Genomic DNA, 23761 nt, shown 5'->3' on the forward strand with positions numbered 1-23761 from the left:
GCCAAACCACTATGGGTGTAAATGACTCTTTGTTCACGCCTTACTCCTCATCCTTGGGAATATCACCCAACAGCTAAGGAGCCTCAGCTGCCTGATCTATGAAGCAGACTATGACCCAATTGGTCAGATAACATACCATCTTGTCCTCACTGCCTTTACACAAGCTGTAACTCATGTACTACACAGTCCACCCTGCAGCTCTTCCATTGCCAAAGTTCTTGCTAGCCATTCCTGTGATGTCCTCTCCTGGAGCAGATGTTGAGGGGAGGGTAGCTGTCACTGGCTGAATCTACAAAGGGGTCGTTTTCCACTTCTTCCAAAGCTCAGTGATCAAAGTCACCCCAAAAGATGCTACCACGTGGAACTAGTAGAAAGAGGAGCTGTGGGATGGACACACCCAGGTAATCACCATGAGTTATTTTGTTCCCACAGTCCCCAGGCAGCCTCTGGATTCTGTAAGAATTCTGCAAGGTCCCTGGTAGCCTTTTACCATAACGGTGCCGTACCCTGTGAGTGCCACCCCGCTGGGACTGCCGGCCACCGCTGTAGTCCTGAGGGAGGGCAGTGCCCTTGCCGGCCCAATGTCATCGGGAGGCAGTGCACCCGCTGTGCGACAGGCCACTATGGATTCCCACACTGCAAGCGTAAGTGAGCACTGCCAAGCTTCTGAAGCCTTGACTGGTCCCCAGAGCATGATGCTCGTGCATGGCAGAACTTCTCAAATGCCACGGTTTTAGACACTCATTTGGAGGCGTATGGCGCGGTCCTAACTCAAGAGGTCTAAGTCTGGGCCTAACACTCTGTCCTTCTAGTAAACATCCAGGCTATCTCATGACACATGCCTACAAGTGATACTCTGAGCAGCCAGGCTCTAGGCTATGAATATAAATATAAACATAAACATAAATGTGAGTGTATATGGATAACGTGAGCAGCTCATTCCTAGCAGGAACACTTTCAGGTTGTGTGGCCCAGTGAAGCCTCAGTTTAGACTGGACATTCACGGACTCCTGGACATATTACTTACTAACTTAGAAACCATTTTTACTTAAGAACCACCCTATGGCCTGATGCCCTGGATCTGCCCATGCAGTAAGTGACACAGGTGTGCAGACAGAATACCACAAGGGGACCAGTCTGTCTGAATAAACAAAAACAATCTCACTACTGCACAGTGTGCTGACGACCCTGGACCTGGGTGCTCTGAGAAGCTGGGGAGCTGCTTCAGAATGCCTTGATGCCTTCTAGAGCCTTCTGATGAGCAGAATAGATTAGGGGGACAGCAGCCTGCTCAGTTCATGGAGTATATGACCTGGAGCCCATGACTCCAGCTGCTCCTCACTTGCTATGACTGGTTCAGATCACCGTGGGCGATGATGTCCATACGGAAGGCAAAGGAAAACATTTCCCGCAGGCTACTTGGGAACTTATGGAAATGCCCATGGTTTGTGTAGTCCAACTCTCATCCAGTGTCTCTTTATCCCTTGGCAGCTTGTAATTGTGGCAGACGCCTTTGTGAAGAGGTGACAGGCAAGTGTCTCTGCCCACCCCACACAGTCAAGCCTCATTGTGAGGTCTGTGAGCTGAATTCCTTCAACTTCCACCCTGTGGCTGGCTGTGACATCTGCAACTGCTCCAGGAAGGGCACCATTGAAGTGGCCATCTCTGAGTGTGACAGGGACAGTGGGCAGTGCAGGTGAGCTATGATGAATGAGCGTGCCAGGTCCTGTCACGGGACGACCAGGTGCCATCTGCACACAGTAGTCCTTGTCATTTTTTTCTTCCCACCTGTGCACTGTGTTGGCTTCAGGGCAGAGCTTCCCAGCAAGGAGAGATTTGGGTGGGCAGGTTGGCTGGTCCATGCCGACTCAGGGCAGCCAAGCAGAAGCAACCTTGCCCATGTATTCTAGCATGTTGTCACAATAGGATTGTGTGTGTGTGTGTGTGTGTGTGTGTATGTGTGTGTGCGTGCGCGCCATGCCTCATTGTCTTGATGGTTGGCTTTGATTGTTTCCAGATATAGAATCATCTAGAAAGGTACTGTCAACATAATCTAGACAACCCCTTTTGACTCCCTTCCCAGGTGATTCTAGACTATGTCAAGTTGACAAAATTAATGATCATAGGCCTCCAAAGCAGGATTTGTTGGGAGTAGGGAAGCAGGCAGAGTTGGCCATCTTCAGGAACCACCATGGTCCAGTGCACAATGGCCAAGAAATGGCGGCTGCATTAGTTATTGTTAAAATGCCCTGGTAAAAGGAAGTAAAAAGAAGACACAGTTCATTATGCCAGGGAAGGCAGGGTGGGTGGATCCTGAAGTGGCTGATCCTACACATCTTAGCCAGGAAGCAGGGGCTGGTGACTGCCAGTGCTGGACCTGCCTTCTCCTTTTTATTCAGTGCTTGGGGACAGGGGGCTTCACACCTTGTTTAACTAGATAACTTATGCCCCACATGCCTAGGTCTCCTGGGTGACCCCGGGTCCTGTCAATTTGATAATCGACCGCCAGAAGGACAAAGTTCTCCTGGAATGTTGCTGAAGGGTTTGGTTGAGCAAGCTAGGCTCCCACTAGACAGCGAAGACTGGTGTCGCCAAGTTTAAGCTCATCAGAGCTACAAAGTAGCTACAAGGGAAAAGACTAGGATTCAGACCCCAAGAAAAGGCTGAGGAAGGTTCAATTGAGGTTTTACATCAGGGAAATGAGTGCATCCAATGTATAGCCAGGCTAATGCAGAAGAGGGCACACAAGCAGCAAGGACCTGGAGTCAGCCTGGATGTCTGCAAAAGCTGCTGCATAGACACTAGAATTTTATTCAGCCATAAAGAAAAATGAGATTATAACACTTGCAGGTAAATGGACAGAGCTGGAAAATGCAATATTACACGAGAGGACCTAGGCTCAGACAGACAAGCTGCACACTCCTTCTCATATGTGGATCCTAGCTTGTAATGCTTATGTGAGAGAGACAGGGTCATAGAACTGGGGTGGCATGAGATGGGAAGCAAGGCGTTCAGAGAGAGGAGTGGGAAGAACGGCAGAACACATGAACAGCAGTGGAGGGCGATTCCTGCAGAGGGAGGGCAGGAGCTGGGCAGGCATTCATGCGGGGGCTAAGACTGGCCTGGGGAAGGGATCTTCCAAAGTAATTATGAATAGAAATGCTGTAAGAAACCCTCTGTGACTTTATGTGTTAACTACTAATTTAAACAAAAACGTACTACCCAGCCCTCTCACCCTCATACAAACATTGTGTATGGATTGGGGTCTGGGCTAGGACAGGCCTCAGTAACCCCAGCTTGAGGGCAGATATGTCACCATCTTGTGGCTGCTGTGACCGAGGACAAGAGTGACTTACTCTCCCTCAGTTGAACTGGCAGAAATCTGAGTCCAAGGGGAAGTTCTGAAGGAGAACCTGGTTCATGCCATTTTCCTCGGATGTCTTTCTCCACAAGGTGCTCGCCTCTCTGTGATTATCCCTTCTTTGTTTGCTATAAGGACAGCAAGCAGGCTGTCCTTAATACCGAGCAAACTCTAGGATCTCCCCATCTTAACTACAAAGAAATGTTTTCAGATTTACAGCCAATGGCTGGAACCAGGGGTGAGAGTCAGAGCACCTGCGCGCACCTTTGGTGAACACAGTTTAGCTTCCACTACAGCAATGGTTCTCTCTCCAAGAAAGAACCCCCTCACCACGCCTTCAGCTGCCGCCTGGCGCCCGCCAGCTCCCTTTGGGTGGGGAGATCTTGTAAGGAAGCTGAGAGAAAAACGAGTCATGAGCTATCCTAACACTTTGAAACCACAACCGTGAGTCCTGCCTGAGTCAACTAGTCAGTCAGTAATCGGGCATGAGCATCTTAGGGGAAGTCTGGGCTTAATCATAGGATGCTCAGGAACTGAGCCTCCATGCTCAGACAAGGATAAAAGCCAGAGCACTCACTTAAACCCCAACTGTCGGCCAGAAGGACCTCCGCGTTTCCCCGTAACTGCTGACATGGTGGGGAAAGAGGCATTTGAAAAACTTAAAAGCAGTTAAAGCAGGAGAGATGATAGGCGGGTGTGCCACAGTATTTTAGGAAAATATCCTGAGAAATTTTAACAACCCACTCTCAGCCAGGATGATTGAGCTGACTAGAAATTTCTGAACTTAGGAGCAGGGATTTCATGCTCAAGTGACTGGCACTTTACCCACTGAGCCGTCTCCCCACTCTCGTGAATGATTTCTGTGTAAAACCTGGCAGCAGAGAGGACTGGGTTTAGCAATACCTAAAGTCCAAGCAAGAAAACGAGTTGGCGATTCCTGGTGTTTGCAGCCAAAGAGAAAAACACATCCTTTCCCAGCAATACGAGGCTCCCTGTGACCCCTACAAGCAACCAGAAACGACGGCATTTAAAAGCTAGCATTTACACTGTATGCAAGCTGCTGACAAAAGTTTGCCCTTTCCACCAAGTCAAACCTTCACAGATATTAATCTATTTTAAAGTGAGTTAGTAAGTAATTGTAACCATCCACAATGCTCAATTTTTATTCTATTACAAATAGTGCTGTAATTTTAATAAATTTAGTAATAACTTATTGAAAGCTCAAAACTGAATTTCCAACCTATTTTTATCATTAAGTCTATCATAGATAATAGAGATATTATCATATTATACCTAGAAGGCATGGAACAGGTCTCTCCACCTTCCTGAGTCCCAGTTCGTAGTGCGTGAAATGAAATTTGGCAAACTCATCTTTGACTTTTCCTTCTAAATTTAAACTTCTTTTGTTGCTCAATTTTTGTACCAAGACAATATTGTATCAACTCTAGCCTGATGTTTTGGGCAACCCTGGTAGACTTCAGTTATGGCAGTGTGCTGTTTGGACACAGTTCTGGTTTTTTGTAGCCATATAAAGCAGCAGATGTATAGATTTAATGAAATAGGATAGCAGGAGAAATAAGTTTTCAGCTGCTTTAAGTAATGGAAAATGAATACTGTGTGGCTCTAGAAATGCTCCAAAGGGTTAAAAATATCCTCAGAAAAATGTCTGTCAATCTGCGGTAGATGCAGGCAGCTTGAATCCTGCTTTTAGAAACTGCTGTGTTGGGATGGATTAAGGAGGTGTCCCTCCAGCCCAGATGTCCCCCCACCACAGATGTCCCTCCACCACAGATGTCCCTACATCACAGATATCTATCCACTGCAGATGTCCCTTCACCACAGATGTCCCTTTAGCACAGATGTCCCTCCACCACAGATGTCCCTACATCACAGATATCTATCCACCGCAGATGTCCCTCCAGCACAGATGTCCCTCCACCACAGATGTCCCTCCACCACAGATGTCCCTTTAGCACAGATGTCCCTCCACCACAGATGTCCTCCAGCACAGATGTCCCTCCACCACAGATGTCCTCCAGCACAGATGTCCCTCTAGTGCAGATATCCCTTCACCACAGATGTCCCTCTACCACAGATGTCCCTCCACCACAGATGTCCCTCCACCACAGATGTCCCTCCACCACAGATGTCCCTCCACCACAGATGTCCTCCAGCACAGATGTCCCTCAACCACAGATGTCCCTCCACCACAGATGTCCCTCTACCACAGATGTCCCTCCACCACAGATGTCCCTCAACCACAGTTGTCCCTCCACCACAGATGTCCCTCCACCACAGATGTCCCTCCACCACAGATATCCCTCCAGCACAGATGTCCCTCCAGCACAGATGTCCCTCCAGCACAGATGTCCCTCCACCGCAGATGTCCCTCCACCACAGATATCCCTCCAGCACAGATGTCCCTCCAGCACAGATGTCCCTCCAGCACAGATGTCCCTCCAGCACAGATATCCCTCCACCACAGATGTCCCTCCAGTACAGATGTCCCCCAACCGCAGATCTCCCTCTACCACAGACATCCCTCCACCACGATGTCCCTGTGTCCCATGTGCTTTTTCCTGTCTTTCTCAGAGAAGGCTGTTGGAGTGATGTCCATCTCAGCTGCTCCTCATAGTGACCAGCCATGTAAGATGCAGGAATAAAATCCCAGAAAAGATTTGGCATTCTCAGGACAAAAGGGCTTCCAGACAGGGCTAGCAACTTGGGAAGGCAATTCCTTTGATGACTAATTGATTAATAGGGGGCACCAGGCAATATTGTCCCCAGGGAAGGTGGGGATCAGAGTTCTCGCATACTCCTGTTGTCCTTCATGCCCTGTGGCACCTTTCTCTCATCCCTGGAATGATCTGTCTCAGGCTCTTTCCCCATCCCCAGTCCTTCGTGAGGCGCAGTACAGGCTGAGCTCACAGCAGGTTGTGTCCTGCCTCTGCCACTCACTGTTGGGGCGGCCTTAAGCAGACTTTTCCTCCTCTCTGGCCTTCATTCTTCTATAAAACAGGAACCCTCTAACCCACAGTGCATCTATGGATATGAGTGTATGTGTATATATATATAATGTGTGTAAATTGTATATATTGTATATAATTGTATATATTTATATTTGCATATACATACACACACAATTATATATCATGTGTAAACACCCGTAAGATAATGCCTGACATGCTGACATGCACTCAACACCCAGTGACTATTAGTTGGTGTTGGGATTGGTTGGGGCCATGGCTGTCTGCTCCCTCTTCCTGTGCACTGTTTCCCTGAGACCCATCCCTTCTCCTGCTCTTCATTTCCTCCGCTCCAGAGCATTTCTCAGGTACACATGCCCCTCCAGATCCTCACTGGCTGGCATTCCATTTTCACACAAATTAACCCACCTCGATTCTCTGACTGGTTTTCTCAGGACCATGTCCCCCAGATTCCTAGGGCTCCTGTATTCTCACATATATAATGAAAACTATTCTAAAGATTTTTCAATTTGATTTGTTTGCATGTATATGCATCTGCCTGTGTATGTGTTAGCATGCGTATATGTACATAGGTGTGTGCAGGTGTGCTCAAAGGCTAGAAGAGAGTGTTGAATCCCTTGGAACTAGAGTTACAAGTATTTGTGAATCACCTGACATGGGTGCTGGGAACAGAGCTCCAATAATTATTACTGAACAGGGAAATGCTCATAACCACTGAGCCATCTCTACAGCCGCCAATGAAATAGTAATTTTAATGATCTTCTAATGAAAGTGCCCTCTTAGCTGACCTTTAACTCTCAAATTCTAAGTCAGTGTGACCCCCCCATATCATTGTTGTGCCTTTTAAGCCTTCTCACCTCTTAGACTTAAGCATAATCTGCTTAACAATGACAGCCTCCTTCTTGTCTTTAACATACCAAGACATCCAGTCACATGTCACCTTCTGACAAGGGACAGACTCTCCCCCACCAGGTCTGTCCTTCCAACTACTGACTACTACCCTCATTAAGTCATGTTGGGGCAGCACTGGTGCTCTCCTGACTGGCTCTCCTGACTGCTCTCCTCTTTCTGCTTGTTTATTCACTCATTCAAGTAAGCAAGCAGCTAGCCAAGGAGTCTGGTTGGTACCATGACAACAGAGAAGAAAAGGGAACCATTCTCTCTGAAGTCTGCTGAGCAGCTCTTAAATTCACTTAGAGTCATCCTGACCTTACACATTTTTCTGGGGAGACTCGGATCCCTAATTTAATAGAAATATGCTAATTCACAGTTTTTCTTGGATTTTAACATCTGTTTCCTTCTGAATTCTGTCAGTAGTACATAATGCTGGTCAAGAAACTTGAGACGGTGCTGATAAATTCAGGTTTCTGGTTCCTTTGTCTTTCAGAATCTTTAAATTTTTGATCATACCTAGCACTATATATTTATGTATACAATGCAATGTTTCAACTCATGCCTATGCTGTATAATGGTTGTCAGGGCATATAGCATAAACACCATATTAAACCTGGCACCTATATTCAGATTTTTCTCTTTTCTGGTTGCTTTGCTTTGAGTAAAACACTATTTCCCCCTTTTGATCTAACTCTAAATTTTACCTGTTGACTACTCTTTTCTCAACCCTCCTTTCTGCCCTCCCCAGCTTCCAGGAATCAGTGTTCTGTTTTAATTTCCATGGAGATCTACAATTCTAGATGTCATACATGTGTAAGATCATGTCATATCTGACCTTTATGTATGACTGAATTCACCTAGCCTCGATGCCCTCTTTCCCACTGTACTGTACAAATGACAGGGTTTCATAACTGGGTGGTATTCATAGCTGGGTGGTGTGGCCAAGCCAGCTCAGTCAGTCAGCAGGTTCTCCAACCCAGGAGAGAGGATTAAAAAGAAAAAAGACAATTAGACAATGTTGTAGCATGACCCCTGCCAGTTCTGAGGCTGAGGCAGGTTTATTTTTTCCCAATTTGCTCTTATACCATTTTAATTACCTGCAAGCAATAATGGCAAAGAGTACACTAAACACCAATAGTCAAGAGGCAAGCAAGGCAATAAGCAAAGGTACCGGGTGGTTACTGTTTCTAAGGACTCCAGGATGACCAAAATATCTGAGCCCACTTCCTTGTCCAAGCTCCAAATCAGGTTCTTGCCTGAAGCCTACTTCTTTTGTTCCACCCTAAAATTAAGATTCCTGCCTGAAATTACTTCCCTCTTCTAGCCTAAAATTAGATTCTGAGCTTACTTCCTTGTCCTGGCCCAATGTCAGATTCCTGCCAATCGGTCTCCAAAACTCTCCACAGTGGTATTCATAGTTGCGTAGTATTCCACTCTGTGTCTATGACATGCTTTTTTTATCCCTTCACCCACTGATGGGCACATAGCTTGGTTCTGGCTTTTGGGCAGTTGTAAATAGTGTAGTGGACATGATGCTGTCTCTATGGAACACCACCATCATTTCCTTTGCAGATGAATCTACAGTGTGGTTTTTGATGAATGCTTGTTCTGGTTTTTACTATATGCATGTATGTCTCTTTTTATTCCTTGGGCTTTATGTAAGGTTCTGTCTTGGGCAGTGTCTTAATCACATTTATGTTCTAATGGGGAAACCATTCATCATGACAGCTCATGGTAAGTGCCACGTTGGGTATGGAATACTTTGGCGATGTGACTCTCTACGCAACATCAATTCCATCATCAAAATCTTCCTCAGTTTCCCATCATCTTTAAGCATGAAAGCCAGTCTTCTGGAGCAGTCTGGCCCACACTTACTGTAACTTCCTCCCCCCGCCCCGCCCCCATCGCTTCTGCATTTCCACCTTCTCCATAAGCTTTGCACACATCCACTTTTCCAGCCATGAAAGGCTTCAGTTCCTCTTCTGCTGCCTTCCAATTATATATGTCCTTCAAGGATTTTGTGCTACAAACTTAAAACTCACAGAAAGAATGAGGCATACGAGTTACAGAGATGACTCTCCAGTTTTAAACACTACGCTAAATATTTAGTCATCCTATCTCTTACAATATTACCTAGTTTCTTACATCTCCAGGTCTTCAGGAAAACAGTGCTGTGGTAAGGACTAGCTTGTTCAGCTTTGTCCCCCTTGTCCCCCCCCCCACACCCCAGTACAAACCATCATTAATTCTCAGATGGGTGAATGAATGACATACTAGACTTTGGGCTGTAAATGGACATTGGAGTTTGATGTGACCATCATATGAAGGGAGCTGTAGTACTTAATAATAAAAAGACAGCATTATCCCAGTACATCTGCCCGAGGCTGCCTATGAGGTGCCTCAGGGGATGACGTCATGGCCCGCATCGCATCCCTAGGGCTGCCCTGCTGTACTCCAGCCGATAGCAATGAATGCAGCCCTCTTGCCTCTGCAGTGTAGGCCACAACATGGGCTGCAAAGAGGCTCCTTGGAGAAATGTGCAAGGCCAGGCTGTCTCAAGGCTGTCTCAGAAGATACTCAGCCGGACTCTGGAGTTTCTTTGTTCTTCTTGGTTGTCATGACACCACCCCAGATTTCCTTGGTGACTTGATCTTACACAGGATTCAGAAGCTCAGGAGTGCAGACACTGCACTATTCTGGAATATAGATTCTACGTTCTGCAAGTTCTGTTTAACTTGTCATCCCCATCTGGGGTGGGCAGGGACAGGATTCAAGGCCACTGCTCCCTGTTCTGTGTCTCCTCTCCAGTCTTGTGCTCTCAGCTGCCTTGTCTATGCTGAGTGGACACAGAACTTGGTCCAGTGTGACAGATGTGGCTGCCCATCATTGCCTCCGAGCCATCAGCTCACTAGGGTTCTGAAGTCAACAGAGAGAGATAGAGAGAGGGTGGGGAGGGCTCTACTTCGGGGTTCTCTTTTTGTCTTGCCTGAGCCAGCCCCTCCAGTAGCTGTCCTGGCTATAACCTGCCCATGCCTTTTCTCCCACAACAGAGACTATAATGAAGGCACTCCCTTCAGCTCACCTTTTTCTTCTTGGTCCTGCCATAGAATCTTGTCGTGAGTGGAATATGAATGGACCTGCATATTCTAATACAGTTGAGCTTTGAATGTGAAATGCACTCTGTGGGCTCATGTGTTTGCCCACTTGTTTGTGAAATGCACTCTGTGGGCTCATGTGTTTACACATTTGTTTGTGAAATGCACCCTGTGGGCTCATGTGTTTGCACACTTGTTTGGGAAGGTTGTAGAATCTATAGTAGACTGAGCTTCACCAGAAGAAGTGGGCGGCTGGAGAAAGGCCTTGAAGCTTTATAGCCCACCCTCACTTCTCTTGAGGTTTCTGGTGTCTTTCGTGACTTGATACCATGTCTTCTCACTGTCAACCCTTTCTCCCTTAAGTTACTTTTTGTGGAGGTGTCTCATTGTAGCAACTGGAAAAGAAGCCCTGGTGAGTATCAAGAGGATGGAATCCAGTCCAACATAACCTGGATGTGGTTTCTAGGAGCTGCAAGTACCCATATAGTGCATATTTTGTTACATGATGTTTGGCTACAAACTCCCTGGTTTCTTGTTCAGAAACACTCAACCTATCTAATCTGAGATTGAAGGTATTCACTGTACAAGTTGTTTGGCACCAGCATTAAGTTAATGTAGCCTTGGGCCGGAGCGCTGCTGCATTCTGGACCTTGGGATAAGGTCTATTTCATAACAACAGTGCTGCTCCTCTCCCCCACATAGTGACATGTGGCTGTCAGCACCCACACATAACCTCTCCCTTCTGTGGACATCAGCACCCCGCGCATGAGCTCTCCCTTCTGTGGCTGTCAGCAGCTACCTCGGCCACTGTGTCTGTGTGATTGGCTCCCTGCAGTGTCTGCTCTGTCACAGTACAGGCGGCCTTTAGAACCATGCAGATTGATGACAGGATCGCTTCCTCTGTCCCTGTACAGGTGCAAGCCTAGAGTCACAGGGCAGCAGTGTGACAAGTGTGCTCCTGGCTTCTACCAGTTCCCTGAATGTGTCCCCTGCAGCTGTAACAGAGATGGGACTGAGCCCAGCGTATGTGACCCAGGGACTGGGGCTTGCATGTGCAAGGTGAGACAGGTCATGTGCCCAGGAGTTCTTCAAGGGAACTGACCTCTGATATGTTCTGTAATGTGCTAGCATTTCGTACTTATTGTCTCCTTTCATAGGTATAATTGAAGGAAAGTTCTTCCTCATCCTTTAGGAAGGCCACACACCCCTTCCCCCCTCCCTATGATAATCTGTTGATATGGACTGTTTTCTACAGCACCGAGAGGCCCATAGCTTCCTTGTGATTTGTTTTTGGATGAGGACCTGAGGTTATCCACCCTGCTGCAGGGCCCACTGGCTTATAGGTGGGGTTCACAGCCTAGTGGCCCACCAATGTGGTAGAAGCTGGGCCAGATGCTCTCCTCCAGCTGTCAGTCTTTGTAGCACTGTCTCTGTGCATCTCAAAGCTGAAGAATGTTTTACAGGACTCGTTCTCCAACAGGAAAATGTGGAGGGTCCCCAATGTCAACTGTGTCGAGAAGGATCATTCTACCTGGACTCTGCCAACCCAAAGGGTTGTACCAGGTGCTTCTGTTTCGGAGTGAATACTGACTGTCAGAGTTCACATAAGCAAAGAGCTAAGGTATGTGAGAGATTAGTCTTTGGGTTCTTGGCCAGTATCGGCAGGATCTGTGGCATGCTTTGTGTATTGATGATTCACGTAGCCAGTATTGCCCTCACTGTAAGCAATAAAACTGTTTTTCCTCTTCCTATCCCTGTTCTCAGAATGATGACTCTGAGACTAATTATTTATTAGCAAATGCCTAGGCCATTGGCTTTGGCTCTGGCTCATTCCCTTACTAGCTCACAACTTATTTAATCCATGCGAACTATTCTGTGTCTTCCACATGGTTAATTATCTGTCTTCAGCTTCATGTGTTCAAGTCCAGGCAAATCTATTTTATCCTGAGGTCAGCTACCTACTGGCTTATATCCATCTCCCAGAGCTCCTGGGTGAATCTCTCCTTTTATTCTATCCCGAGTTCATCTATGTGGCCAGTTACCTCTGCTCAGCTCCCCTGCTTCTGACTGCCTTGTGTCTTCCCCTTGCAAATCTTCACACCTCCCACTGTTTCCCAGAATCTTCCTTCTTCCAGCCAGTGTTCCACTTCCTATTTCCTGCCTCAACTCATTAGCCATAGGCTTTTTTAATGACAGGTGATGCTTGTAAGAGAGTCTCTCTACACCTCACTGCCCCTTGGCCTCAGCACTCACTCCACAGATGTTATCATGATTGTTTCTCAGATTATTCGGGTCTTTGATCAAGTGTCACATGCTTAGGATGCCTCCTCTCAGCACTTCTTGTAAAATAGCTCATCCTGGTCACTATCTGTATGGCTGCCCTCAATGTCTCCATGGCATTTAGCTCTTTATACTTTTAACTTTAAAAAGTATTCTCTCCTTTCTTAATCAGTAGAATGTGAACTCCTTAACACATACCAGGGCTTAGGACAGGATTTGGCATATGAAAGATGCCCAGAAAATAGTCATTCAGTGATAGAGTTTGTTATATTGTAAAGGATATGATAAAGTATCCAGACCTGCAGGGTGACGGTTGGAAGATCCACAAGCACACTAATTCTGTCACCATGAAGTGACATGCCGTGTCCTTGAGCCTTCCCACCCAAGGAGCTCTCCAAAAAACCATTTATTGCCTTCATAGGGTTCCCATTATATGATTATTATCCATCATTATCATTATCCATTGCTAATTGACTAGTAATTGGCCTATGAGGAGGTAAGGGATGGGCTGAAAGTTCTACCCCTCTACACACCTACGGGTCTTTCTGGTCTCTCGTTCCCATCCTGAGGCTAACTAGGGAGCCTGATAATGAGCCTCTCAGAAGCATACAGAGTAGGTGTTTGCACATGTCTGCATTCATGTGTGTGTGGACATGCTGTGCATGTGTGGGACAGATGTGGATGTTGGTGTCTTCCCTTATGGTATTTCACCATACATATTGATGTGAGCTCTAGCTCTCTCTCTGAAACTGGAGCTTGCCAGTTCTACTATTCTGAGCAGCCAGCTTGCTCTGGGCCTATCACATCTCTGCTTCCCGAGGCTTGGGATTACAGGTGAGCAGCCCTGCCCGCCCAGCATTGATGTGGGCTCCAGGGACTCAAACTCTGATCCTTGAGCATGTGCAGCAAGTGCTTCAGTCTCTATACTGTTCCTCCAGCCCCACAGAATATCTATGTATGATGGTAACAGCACATTCTTCATTCCTCTTTATATTCTCCCTGTTTTACTTTCTTTCTCAAATATTTTATCACATCTTAAATTTGCCTACTTTGTGCGGTGTGTGTGTAGTGTGTTTGTGTATTCATGAAAGGGTGTGTGTATGTGCATGATGAAGCCAGAGATCAATGTCAAATGTCTTCCTCTATAATCCCCACCTCAGTTCTGAGCTAGCCCCTCACTGGCCTGGATTTTTCAGAGACTAGACTGACTGATACCCTCCTGTCTTTGTCTCCCAAGCACTGGGGCCATAGATGCATGCCACCATTTTATGTGGGTTCTTGGAGATCAGACACAGGTTCCCATGCCTGTGAGACACAGGCTTTCCCAACTGAGCCCTCACTCTAGCCATCTCTGTCTGCTTTTTAACTTCATAAAACTAAGACTTTCATCAACTCTATTAGTCCATGAACCAGCAGCAGCATGTGTACTGTTTTGTGTAATATTGTTTTATACATGTTACTGCTTCCTGAATGGAGGACGGACTGGTAAGTGGAAAAAAATTAGTTTGTAAATCTGTTAGGTAGGCTCCCCTTCTCACCTCCTCATGAAACCAGGAAACTTTATTACTAAGCTATTCCTTGTCCAGTTTTTATCCCTCTAAATAGAGCAGGCTTCCTTGGTGACAAAGGAAATATTTTACTTTGGCTACTGTATTCCATAACACATTTTAAAAAATGTTGTTCTAAACCTTTTTAAGAACTAAGTTAATTTATTGACAATTTTATACATGTATAGAATGAGTTCTGATTATTCCTTCTCCTCCCTCCCCCTCTTTCCTACCCCTACTTACCCCTCTCCACTACTCTTACCTCTCTCCCACCCCTACTTACTTCTCCCTCCCCTCTTACTCCTCTTCTCCCTCTATCCTCTACTCTGACCTCTCTCACCCCCTCTTACCCGTCTCCTCCCCTACCCCTTTCTTTCCTTCCTGTCCCTTTCCCAGATCAATGGCCCTTGGTTTGTCTTGTTAACCATTTAGTTTACTAGGGTCATCTGAGTGATCATTGAATGGTAACTCCCATTGGAGCCCGATCAAGTCACTGCTGGTTACACAGTTAACGGCAGTGATGCCCTCTTTTCATGAATCTATCTGTAAGAAGGACCTCATCTGTGATAGGAATGACCCCCTGAGATCCTCCTATATCCTTCTTTATGTGGACCTCATCTTCTAAAGATTGATTTACATATTACTTGCGTATTCCACATGAGTGCAGGTCCCGTCAGAGGGCAGGGGTTCTCAAGAGATGACCTGGAACTGGAGTTGCAGATGGTTGTGAGAGTGACGTAGCAATCACTCTAAAAGCCACAGTTACTGTGCTCTAGTTTGTAGACATGATGGGCTGGCGTCTGGAGACAGCAGATGGAGTTGACGTCCCTGTGTCCTTCAACCCAGGCAGCAACAGCATGGTTGCAGATCTGCAGGAGCTGCCACCCTCCGTTCACAGTGCATCCTGGGTGGCACCTCCATCCTACCTAGGTGATAAGGTACGATGGTCTGACATTCTCCTGAGCCCTCTGTGGCCTGAGCTGCCACTCAGCCCAATTATCACTTCCCCAGAGGGAGGAAGTATCTGGAAGTTCAGGTAATTAACGTTTAGAGATAAAGTTAGGCAATAATGAAGAAGATGTGCTCCCTCCCGCCATGTGGAGGGCTGAGGAAGGCCCTCATGTGTGTGGTCCACATTTGCTAGCTCCAGAAAGGAAGTTCTCCACGATGTTTTTCTTGATTTGTGCTTCCTGCCAAGGAATTCTCCTCTAGGGAAATATAAAAACATTCAAATAATACCTGTTGCAAGTGGGCCAGGTGCTTTCAAATGCTCTACTGAAAATTCTTCATTTTAAAGTAGAAAGGCTCCTTGTCAGGAGACTGCAGGCTGAAAAGTGACTCAAGATTATTTGAAGCAGCACAGGATCTGTGGTTTGACTCACACAGCAGAATCAGGCATACTTAATGGCAATCCCCATAATCATGTATGCAGAATGAGTGAGCCACATACATGACTATGGCAGAGCATGGCCATGATGTGAATACAGAAGTTCAGGCCCTGTATGAAAGCACAGGCCTCAAGTTAGGCATGACAAGAGACATGAGAAAAGGTAGGTGGTAAGGGGCCCAGCTTGTGGGTGTCATTAGTTCACATTTGATATTAAATGTCAGGGTATCTAAGGAGGTTCCATTTTTATCAGCCATGGGAAGTTAACTCAATTTTCATTGCTTCTCTTGTATGGCCCTTTTTGGGCATTTGTTACTATGTGGTAGGTTGAGGGGACAAGTTACTATGCTGTGCAGCTTCTGTAGATAAGCGATACAGGAGTCAATGGCCCAGAGCTTCCTCTGGGGTTATGGCCCAGAGCTTACCCAGGGCTAGTCATCATGGAGCTAGAAGGGCCACTTGTTAAGGCCCCCACCATGCTTGCTAATAGGCTTCTGTACTTCACTATCTCTGGCTGCAAGCTTCAGGTCTTCCTCACATGACACCTTCCTAGACTACTGGAGGGGCCTTTGTGATGTGGTGGCTGGCTTCTGCTAAGTAACCGAGGAAGGTGAAGAGAGTTAATGAAAGAGATTAAGACGGAAGCCATACTCTTACAGCCCAACCTTGGAGGCAATGGAATCTCATTCCTGCTTTATTCTCCTCATTAACTTATTAGAAATGAGTCACCGAGCCTACATTCAAGGAGAAAACAATAAAGCTTCACTTCTTCATGAGTTGCTTTCCTGTTACTATGATAAAACACCACGGCCAAAACCAAGAGGCCCCAATGGTGGGGAGAGACATGGCAGCCCACGGTTAGAACTGGAAGCTGAGGGAGCTCATCTCCTACTATACAGAGAAAGCAGAGAGTGAGCTGGAAGTAGACAAGGGCATGAATTCTCCAAGCTTGTGCCTAAGCCCTCCTGAGAGTTCCACATCCCCCAAGTCAGCACGGCAGAGAGGAGCAAGTGTTCAAATACAGGAGCCTGTGGAGGACATTCCTAGTTCAAGCCACCACAGCTTCTAGAGAGGATTATCAAAATTCATGCGCGTATTTTAAAAGCCACCCCAGCCTGTCCAAAAAAAAAAAAAACCAACAACAACAACAAAAAAACAAAACAAAACAAACAACAACAACAAAACTATGCTTAAAATCAACGAGATAAGCTTAGGTGTTCCTTGGAGATGGGTCTAGACCCTGCGAATACAGCTCTGGGACACTTTGTCAGCTTGGGGGTTCTAGGATCCCAGAGCATATCCTCTGCTCTCACTTGGAACAGTGTTCTGCTTCCAATGATGTGATGTTGCTCATCACACACTCAGATCACTCCCCATCCCCAGCTGACTGCAGTAGTGGGAGAGACTGGGCAGAGGTGAAGGAGTTGACAGGAAACTGCGACCATTCTGTAACTCTGAGGTAGCAGGTGACCTCCCCAGGAAATCTATAAAAGCATAGGAAATAGTCACCACCTGCTTTCAAGGGATTATTTTTTTTTGGAAAATTTATTTTTAGAGACTTATTTTGCAATGGATATGCCTATTTCTCCCAGTGAAATAATAGTCATCATGGGAGGGAGAAAAAAAATCTTGCGTATTCTAGTATGATTGGTCTTTTTTTCTTTTAAATAAAAGTACATTCTTAATTTTTAAAGACTTTTATTTTTATTTTTCGTTTATTTTTATTTTATGTGCATTGGTGTTTTGCCTGTATGTATGTCTGTGTGAGGGTGTCAGATCTGTAAGAACTGGAGTTACAGATAGTTGTGAGCTGCCATGTGGTGCTGGAATTGAGCCTGGGTCCTCTGAAGGAGCAGTCGGCCCCTCCAGTCTTAATTATAAAACACATGTTTGTATTCATGGTTTTCAGGAGTGTAAAAATGGCATAAAGCAGGAGGTGGTGGCATGTTCTTAGTCCCACCTTCTAGAGGACACCCAGCTTTGCCAGGCATCCTGGTGAGTGCCAACCTTGTCTTGTCCAGTATAGTTGATACTGTTCATTCAATTTCAGGTATCGTCATATGGCGGCTACCTCACCTACCAAGCCAAGTCCTTTGGTTTACCTGGAGACATGGTTCTTCTGGAAAAGCAGCCAGATGTGCAGCTCACCGTAGGTATTAGGGCGTGGCCCTAGCAACAGGAAGTAGTGGCCACCACTGGGCTGTGCGGAACGTTAGATTGATTTGTGTCTGATGTTTTGAAGATGCTAGCACAGACTGTTTAGAGCGCATGGCACGTCTGCCCAAAGGGTCCCTCCTTTCTGCTTCCAAAGTATTTAGCTATATTTCACCCTTGAAACTGTCTCACGTCTTATTATGGTTTTATCTTTCAGTTTAGTCTCAAAAATGATTTGAGCCCATTCCTCGTGGCACCCCTGCCATACAGGACAAAATCCCTAGAATATGGGGTCAGGCTATGAGCCATAGCCTGAAGTTGACTCTGTCTCTGCTTAAATTGGAAGCAGGGCTGCTGGAAATGGAACCCAGGGGCTCACACTTGCTGTGCAAACACTCATGGCAGCAGGCCCCATGCACCCGCGTGCTTGTGCTTGGTAGATCTTTGTCTTCAAACACTGCTGAGCTATGTTTTTCTTTGAACAAAAAACAAAAGTATTGAATTGTTGTAAAAAAAAAAATTGCGGCAAGTCTTCGCAACAGAGATTTTAGACTTGCATTAGGAAAGACTGTTGTGATGAGTGTACTGTCCCAGCTGCGCGGGGTTTCTGTTTTATAATCGACAGCCATCTCACTGCTGTATGTAATTTTTATTGCAGAGGACTTGACTGCACATACTTTTAGAATGTGCTGGGAGGTAGTGATCAAAATTTCCCCCCTAATTTTACCTTCAGGCATAGAAATCCTTTAGGCTCACAACCTTTTTTTCTTTGTTGCTTTATTTTAAACCACTGTAATTAAGAGCCTTGTTCCTTAGATTAAGGCTTGAAGTGGTCTGTGAGCCTCGATAATGTTCTGCCCCCATGAATGGACTGCCTCCGGGTTTGGAACCAACACAGAGCAGCTGGGCTGCAGTGTGACTTAGGGAGGGGCAGCCGTGCAGGGCGTGGACGAGCCCGTGCAGTTCTTCGATGCTCCCTGCAGCCACTTGATGGGATGGGGCTAAGACTGAGGGTGCAGGAGGATCCCACAGCGGTGGGGCTGGAGTCCTGGGCCCATGTCTTCATCCATAAACTTTCTCTTCTCTAAGGTGCTGAGCTCCCAGCTGCAACGCTGGGCTCTATTAACCTTTCCTCCAACCCCATCCTCTCCAGCAATCTACCACCAAAGCAAGGTCCTACTGGCAGCTATAAATGTACTTCCTACATTTACTATAAAGAATGCTTTATAGTACAAATGCTTTATAAAATAAATGCTTTTCCCGTCTTTTAAACATTATTTATTCATTTCATCTGCATATATGTTTTCTCTGCATGTCCATCCATGCACAAGAGATTCCCTGAGACTGAAACGGCCTGGGGATACTAGGAATTGAACTTAGGACCTGTGGAAGAGCAGCTGGCTCTCCTGACCACTGCTCAGCTAGCCCCCCAGCTCTTTTTTTTCCCCTCTGTATTTTAAAATTGCTTTTGGTCAAGACAGTTTTCGTATTTGTGAAATGTACCATATTAGCTACTGTTTCCCATCTCCATGTCACTAAGCCATCAGAGCTGAGCTGTCTGGGCCCAGTTGTTTTATAGGTTGTACACACAGCGGAATCTGTCCTAACATCAATAAGAGTCTCAAAGCAGCCCAACTAAGGCACTAATGCATCCCTGCTTCCCTTTAAACAGGGTCAACGCATGTCCCTCATCCACAGCGAATCCAGCGACCCACGGCCAGACAGGCTACATCACGGAAGAGTGCAACTGATTGAGGTAAAAGAAGAGACCAAGGATTTTTGATGATCCTTCCTGTTCTGTGTTTTATTTCTTTTAGTCGGGTTTTTTTTTTTTTATACAACACCCACATGCACGGACACACATGCACATGCACACACAATGTGCAAACCTCCACCACATAATCTAGAATATAATATGCATTGAGTGTCTCATGGTTCCATGGTTTTGTCTACCCCGAAACTCTCTGTCTCTCTCAGAGCGGGGTGCTACCTCAGCTATAGTTTCTCAGGGGATGTTCCCCCTTGTTTAAGAAAAGTTTTCTCATTGGTTTGAAACTTGCCAGGAAGGCTAGTTAGCAAGGATCCTCCCATCTCCATCTTTTACCCACTGATCTATTACGCATGCCCAGAGAAAGCAGGGAGCTCATGTTCCTTAGTGTTAGAGAGATGATTTGTGGTTAAGAGCGCTGTTGCTCTTTCAGAGGACCTGAGTTTGGTTCCCAGCACTTAGACTGGGTGGCTCACAACTTCCTATAACACCTGCTGTAGGGGCTCCAATGCTCTCCTCTGCTCTCCATAAACACCACCATGCATATACATGACACGCAGACCTGCCACATAAAGGCAGATAAATAATTAAAATAAGCCAGCATAGAGAGACACATCAGAGAAGTTGCAATCTTTCAATCATGTGTGTCATCTACAAACCAGGAGGAGACCCTCCTGATGCAGCTGGTACAGCCAGCACCTTGATGTGGGGCTTGGAGCTTCTAGAACCATGACAGACTAAACTTCTTGTTTCAGCCGGCTACCAAAGTGCAAAACTCCACCCCAGGATCTAGAATCTAATATACTGTAGAGTGTTTGAGGCGCGCACGGTTTTGTTCATACCATCTTTTGGAGGCAGATGTGAGTCTGAAGGAGCTCAAGTGTCCCGGTGTATAATAGAGACTGCAGAAAGAGAAAGGAAAACATTTGAAGAAGCAATCACTTCCCAAACTTGATGACAGTCACTAATGTATCAACACCAAACCCTCAAGCCCCAAATACAGTAGACGGAAGGAGTTCACACAAGCGTGTTGTAATTCATATGCAGAAAGAGAAAGACAGAAAACTGCCCAGGTGCCAACCCATCACATGCATGTGGCCCTTAGGAGCATGAAAGCTGGTAGTAGACGAGGTACTCAAACTACTGAAGGAGGACTGAAAAACTGGCTCAGCAGGTAAAAGGCATCTGCAGGCAAGCCTGAGGACCCAAGTTCGATACCATGAGTCTACATAGTGGAAGGAGAGGACTAGCTCCTCCAAGTTGTCCTCTGAGTTCCACGTGTGCTCTGACACACACACATGCTATAGAGAGTGGAAAATTATAAAGGAAACAGTGCAACAAAGAATTATGTGCAAATTATGTGCACAACATTTAGCACAGTAATCAGATCTATGAGCTGAAAATTCTTTGTTGAATAACTTCTTGATGAATACTCAAAAAATATACAGGATCTGAGTCCACTGATGTGAGGTCCCCTAAGATCATCCAGCTCTTAGAAAGTGGGGTGTGCTTTTCCACGACTGCAGGGGTCTGTGTAGAGCTTTTGTTTCCAAGCATGAATACGTTTTTCAGACTTATGCCATGTCGTGCTCATAGCTCAGATTACGGTGCTATGGGAATCTGTAATTAAAATGGGTATAATGGTACATTTCATGCCACATGTGCTTTTTTAAATAATCAAATTACACATGCATATTACAAATAGAAAAGTATATGAGAAGTCATGAATAATGTCTCACATTGGAAAGCTCAACACTTGGAGGCTGAGGTAAAAAGGATCATGAATGCCAGGCCAGCCTGGGCTACACTGTGAGCTCCAGGCCAGCCTGGGCTACTTCGATAGACTCTGTTTCAAGAATCACAAACAAAACAACCCCTCCAAAACAAAAATCAAGCAAAAATTAAAAAAAGGAAGTGAACAAATAAAGTAGTAAATCAATAAAGCAAATCTGTGTGCGAGAAGACTGTGTGTACCGTACTAGTTATGACATTAGCTGGCATTACCTGACTTAGCCGCCTTTTCTTCCTGCATCTTCATCTCTGACTCTATATTCTTCCCAGGTTAAAGTACATTTACAAAGGCATAGCACTGGTCATGGAGACCCCTCCTGGGAGTAGCCCGGTGTGATTGTTCCAAGACACACACACACGCACAACCCCATCTTTCTTTGAGTCCTTTCCCCTTATACACACTAGCTGTCTTTGGTTTGACTCATTCCAGGGCCCTCTCTCTGGAAGAGACCTTTCCTAAGAAAGCCTCTCCATGTGCCCATGCAGGGAAACTTCAGGCACAAAGGCAACAGTGCCCCAGTGTCCCGGGAAGAGCTGATGACTGTGCTGTCCGGACTGGAAAGGCTCCATATCCAGGGCCTCCACTTCACCGAGACACAGCGGCTCACCCTGGGCGAGGTAGGGCTGGAGGAGGCCTCTGACACGGGAAGCGGACCCAGGGCTCATCTTGTGGAGATGTGTGCCTGTCCCCCTGACTACACGGGTGACTCATGTCAGGTAGGGAACTTTCCAAGCTTGGTATTCCCCACCTCCCTAAGGCCCCACCTGTGTCTGGCTTTTCCTGGCTGCTGTCCAGCAGAGAAGCAGAGTTGGAGCTTTCTCTACCTACCACCCAAGTGTGCTGGGCCAGATCTAGTATCTCCCCCAACCCCCCAGGCTACCTTCAGGGGTTCAAAACGTGCCAAAGACCTCACAGTGTCTTGCCATTTAAAGGTGCTCCACAGATGTAAAAATCAGAGGTAGGAAGGCAGGGTTTGTGCCTGTCCCTTCCTAGCCACCCCGCCACCCCAGTGTAGTTAAATCCTGGATTCAGAAGGCAAAATCTCATCCCCATTCTCCACCTCTTAGCAGGTCTGAGCTGTTTAAAGTTAGCCTCACAAGATTAAAGTGTGCCACAAAATGAAACTGTTTTCTATCTCAACCCATAAATCAATATGTTCTTTTCCTAACAAGAAGCAGTGTTGGTAAAATTCGTAGGAGATAGCAGTGCTGTTGTTCTGTGTACCCCACGCACCAAGTGTACATAAACTAGCAAAGCTCTTCACTTCCCTGTGCTTCTTAAGCCAACGAGTAATCTCCCTTGCCTTAGCATTGTGGGAACTCCTTGTGAGTTAGTTCATGGGTTATGCCTTCCATCTCTTTTCTAACTGACTTAAAATATAAAATAGATAGCCCAAGGATAAGAGGAGAAGGCAGATTAGCACCCTCGTGGCCAGGGTGTGGGCTTTTGCCCTGACTCAGCCTGTGATTTACGGCTGGCGCTGTCTGCAGTGCCAGGTGGGTAGGAGGTGACGTGGGCCCCACCTCCCAGGAATTACAGCAGACTGCACTCACCTGTGGAAGTCTTCTGTGCGCTCTCTCTCTCTCCCTATGTAGGCTGACTCATGTGTGAAGTTTAAAGGTGGGGCCCCCTGCCGCAGACAGCCTTCTTTTCCTGAGTCAGGCAGGCCCGGGCACTGCAGGAAGGGCAGGTATAAGAGGAAGAACACAGAGGTTTGCATGTAGCCAGGCAGGACACCCAGGGAGCAGGATGCCGCCCGCAGTGAGGTGGTCATCCTGGAGCACAGGATGGCTGTGGATCTTTGGGGCAGCCCTGGGCCAGTGCCTAGGGTATGGCTCAGAGCAGCAAAGGGTAGCATTTCTTCAGCGTCCGGGTCAAAATCATCTGCAAGCAAGTTATATGGAGCTTAGACCCAGCCAGGTAATGCTCCTTTTAAATTTTGTTTTGGGGTGGGAAAATGTGTCCCATTTAGACACATTGGTGATATTTAGAGTTAGGGTTATTAATGAGTTGATGGGTGGGCTGGGGGAAGGGCAGATGGCCTCCCAGTTGCTACGAGTGGCGGGGTTTATTGCAGTGCCTGACAGATTGCTCTCCTGAGCTCTTAACCACAAGCCCCATAAACTTCAGCCCACCTTGGAATGCGCAGACAGCCAAGAGCCTGGATGCTTGTGGAATATTGGTATACCATGAAACTCTGTGTCCTTTCAGAACTAGCTCAAACCCGGGACAAGCGTCTACTGCATGTAGGCTTGCAAGTTTCAAAAGGCTTCAAAAAATTTACCCACAAAGTATAACATGAGAAATGATAAGAGACAAGGCTACGAAAAGCCATCAGAGTTTATGTACATCCACAATTTGTCCGGCACGAAAGATTCAGGAATTCTGCTCACTCTTTACATGCCCTGACCGCTATATGTATACTTACAGAGAAATTGAGTCTTCGGCTCATGAAATAGACCTAGAAAGTAGACGGGGCATGGTTTTATCATCTGT

The 23761-nt window shown here is 46.4% G+C and overlaps 1 protein-coding gene across 2 annotated transcripts in view; it reads left to right on the forward strand.

Moving 5' to 3' along the window:
• Positions 1–23761, forward strand: part of Lama3 (laminin subunit alpha 3) — a 234943-nt gene that overhangs the window by 135595 nt on the left and 75587 nt on the right. Inside the window, exons 31-38 of one of the 2 annotated variants that reach the window (XM_031364992.1) lie at positions 433–644; positions 1492–1696; positions 11252–11396; positions 11818–11958; positions 14941–15102; positions 17602–17700; positions 19378–19461; positions 21751–21981. In XM_031364992.1, the coding sequence (XP_031220852.1) occupies positions 433–644; positions 1492–1696; positions 11252–11396; positions 11818–11958; positions 14941–15102; positions 17602–17700; positions 19378–19461; positions 21751–21981 (1279 nt within the window). Of the gene's footprint in view, positions 1–432; positions 645–1491; positions 1697–11251; positions 11397–11817; positions 11959–14940; positions 15103–17601; positions 17701–19377; positions 19462–21750; positions 21982–22858; positions 23186–23761 lie in introns of those variants that run through there. The other variant, XM_031364991.1, reaches the window with a different exon arrangement.

Source organism: Mastomys coucha, unplaced genomic scaffold, assembly GCF_008632895.1.
Source record: "Mastomys coucha isolate ucsf_1 unplaced genomic scaffold, UCSF_Mcou_1 pScaffold13, whole genome shotgun sequence".
In the NCBI taxonomy this organism is placed as follows: Eukaryota; Metazoa; Chordata; class Mammalia; order Rodentia; family Muridae; genus Mastomys; species Mastomys coucha.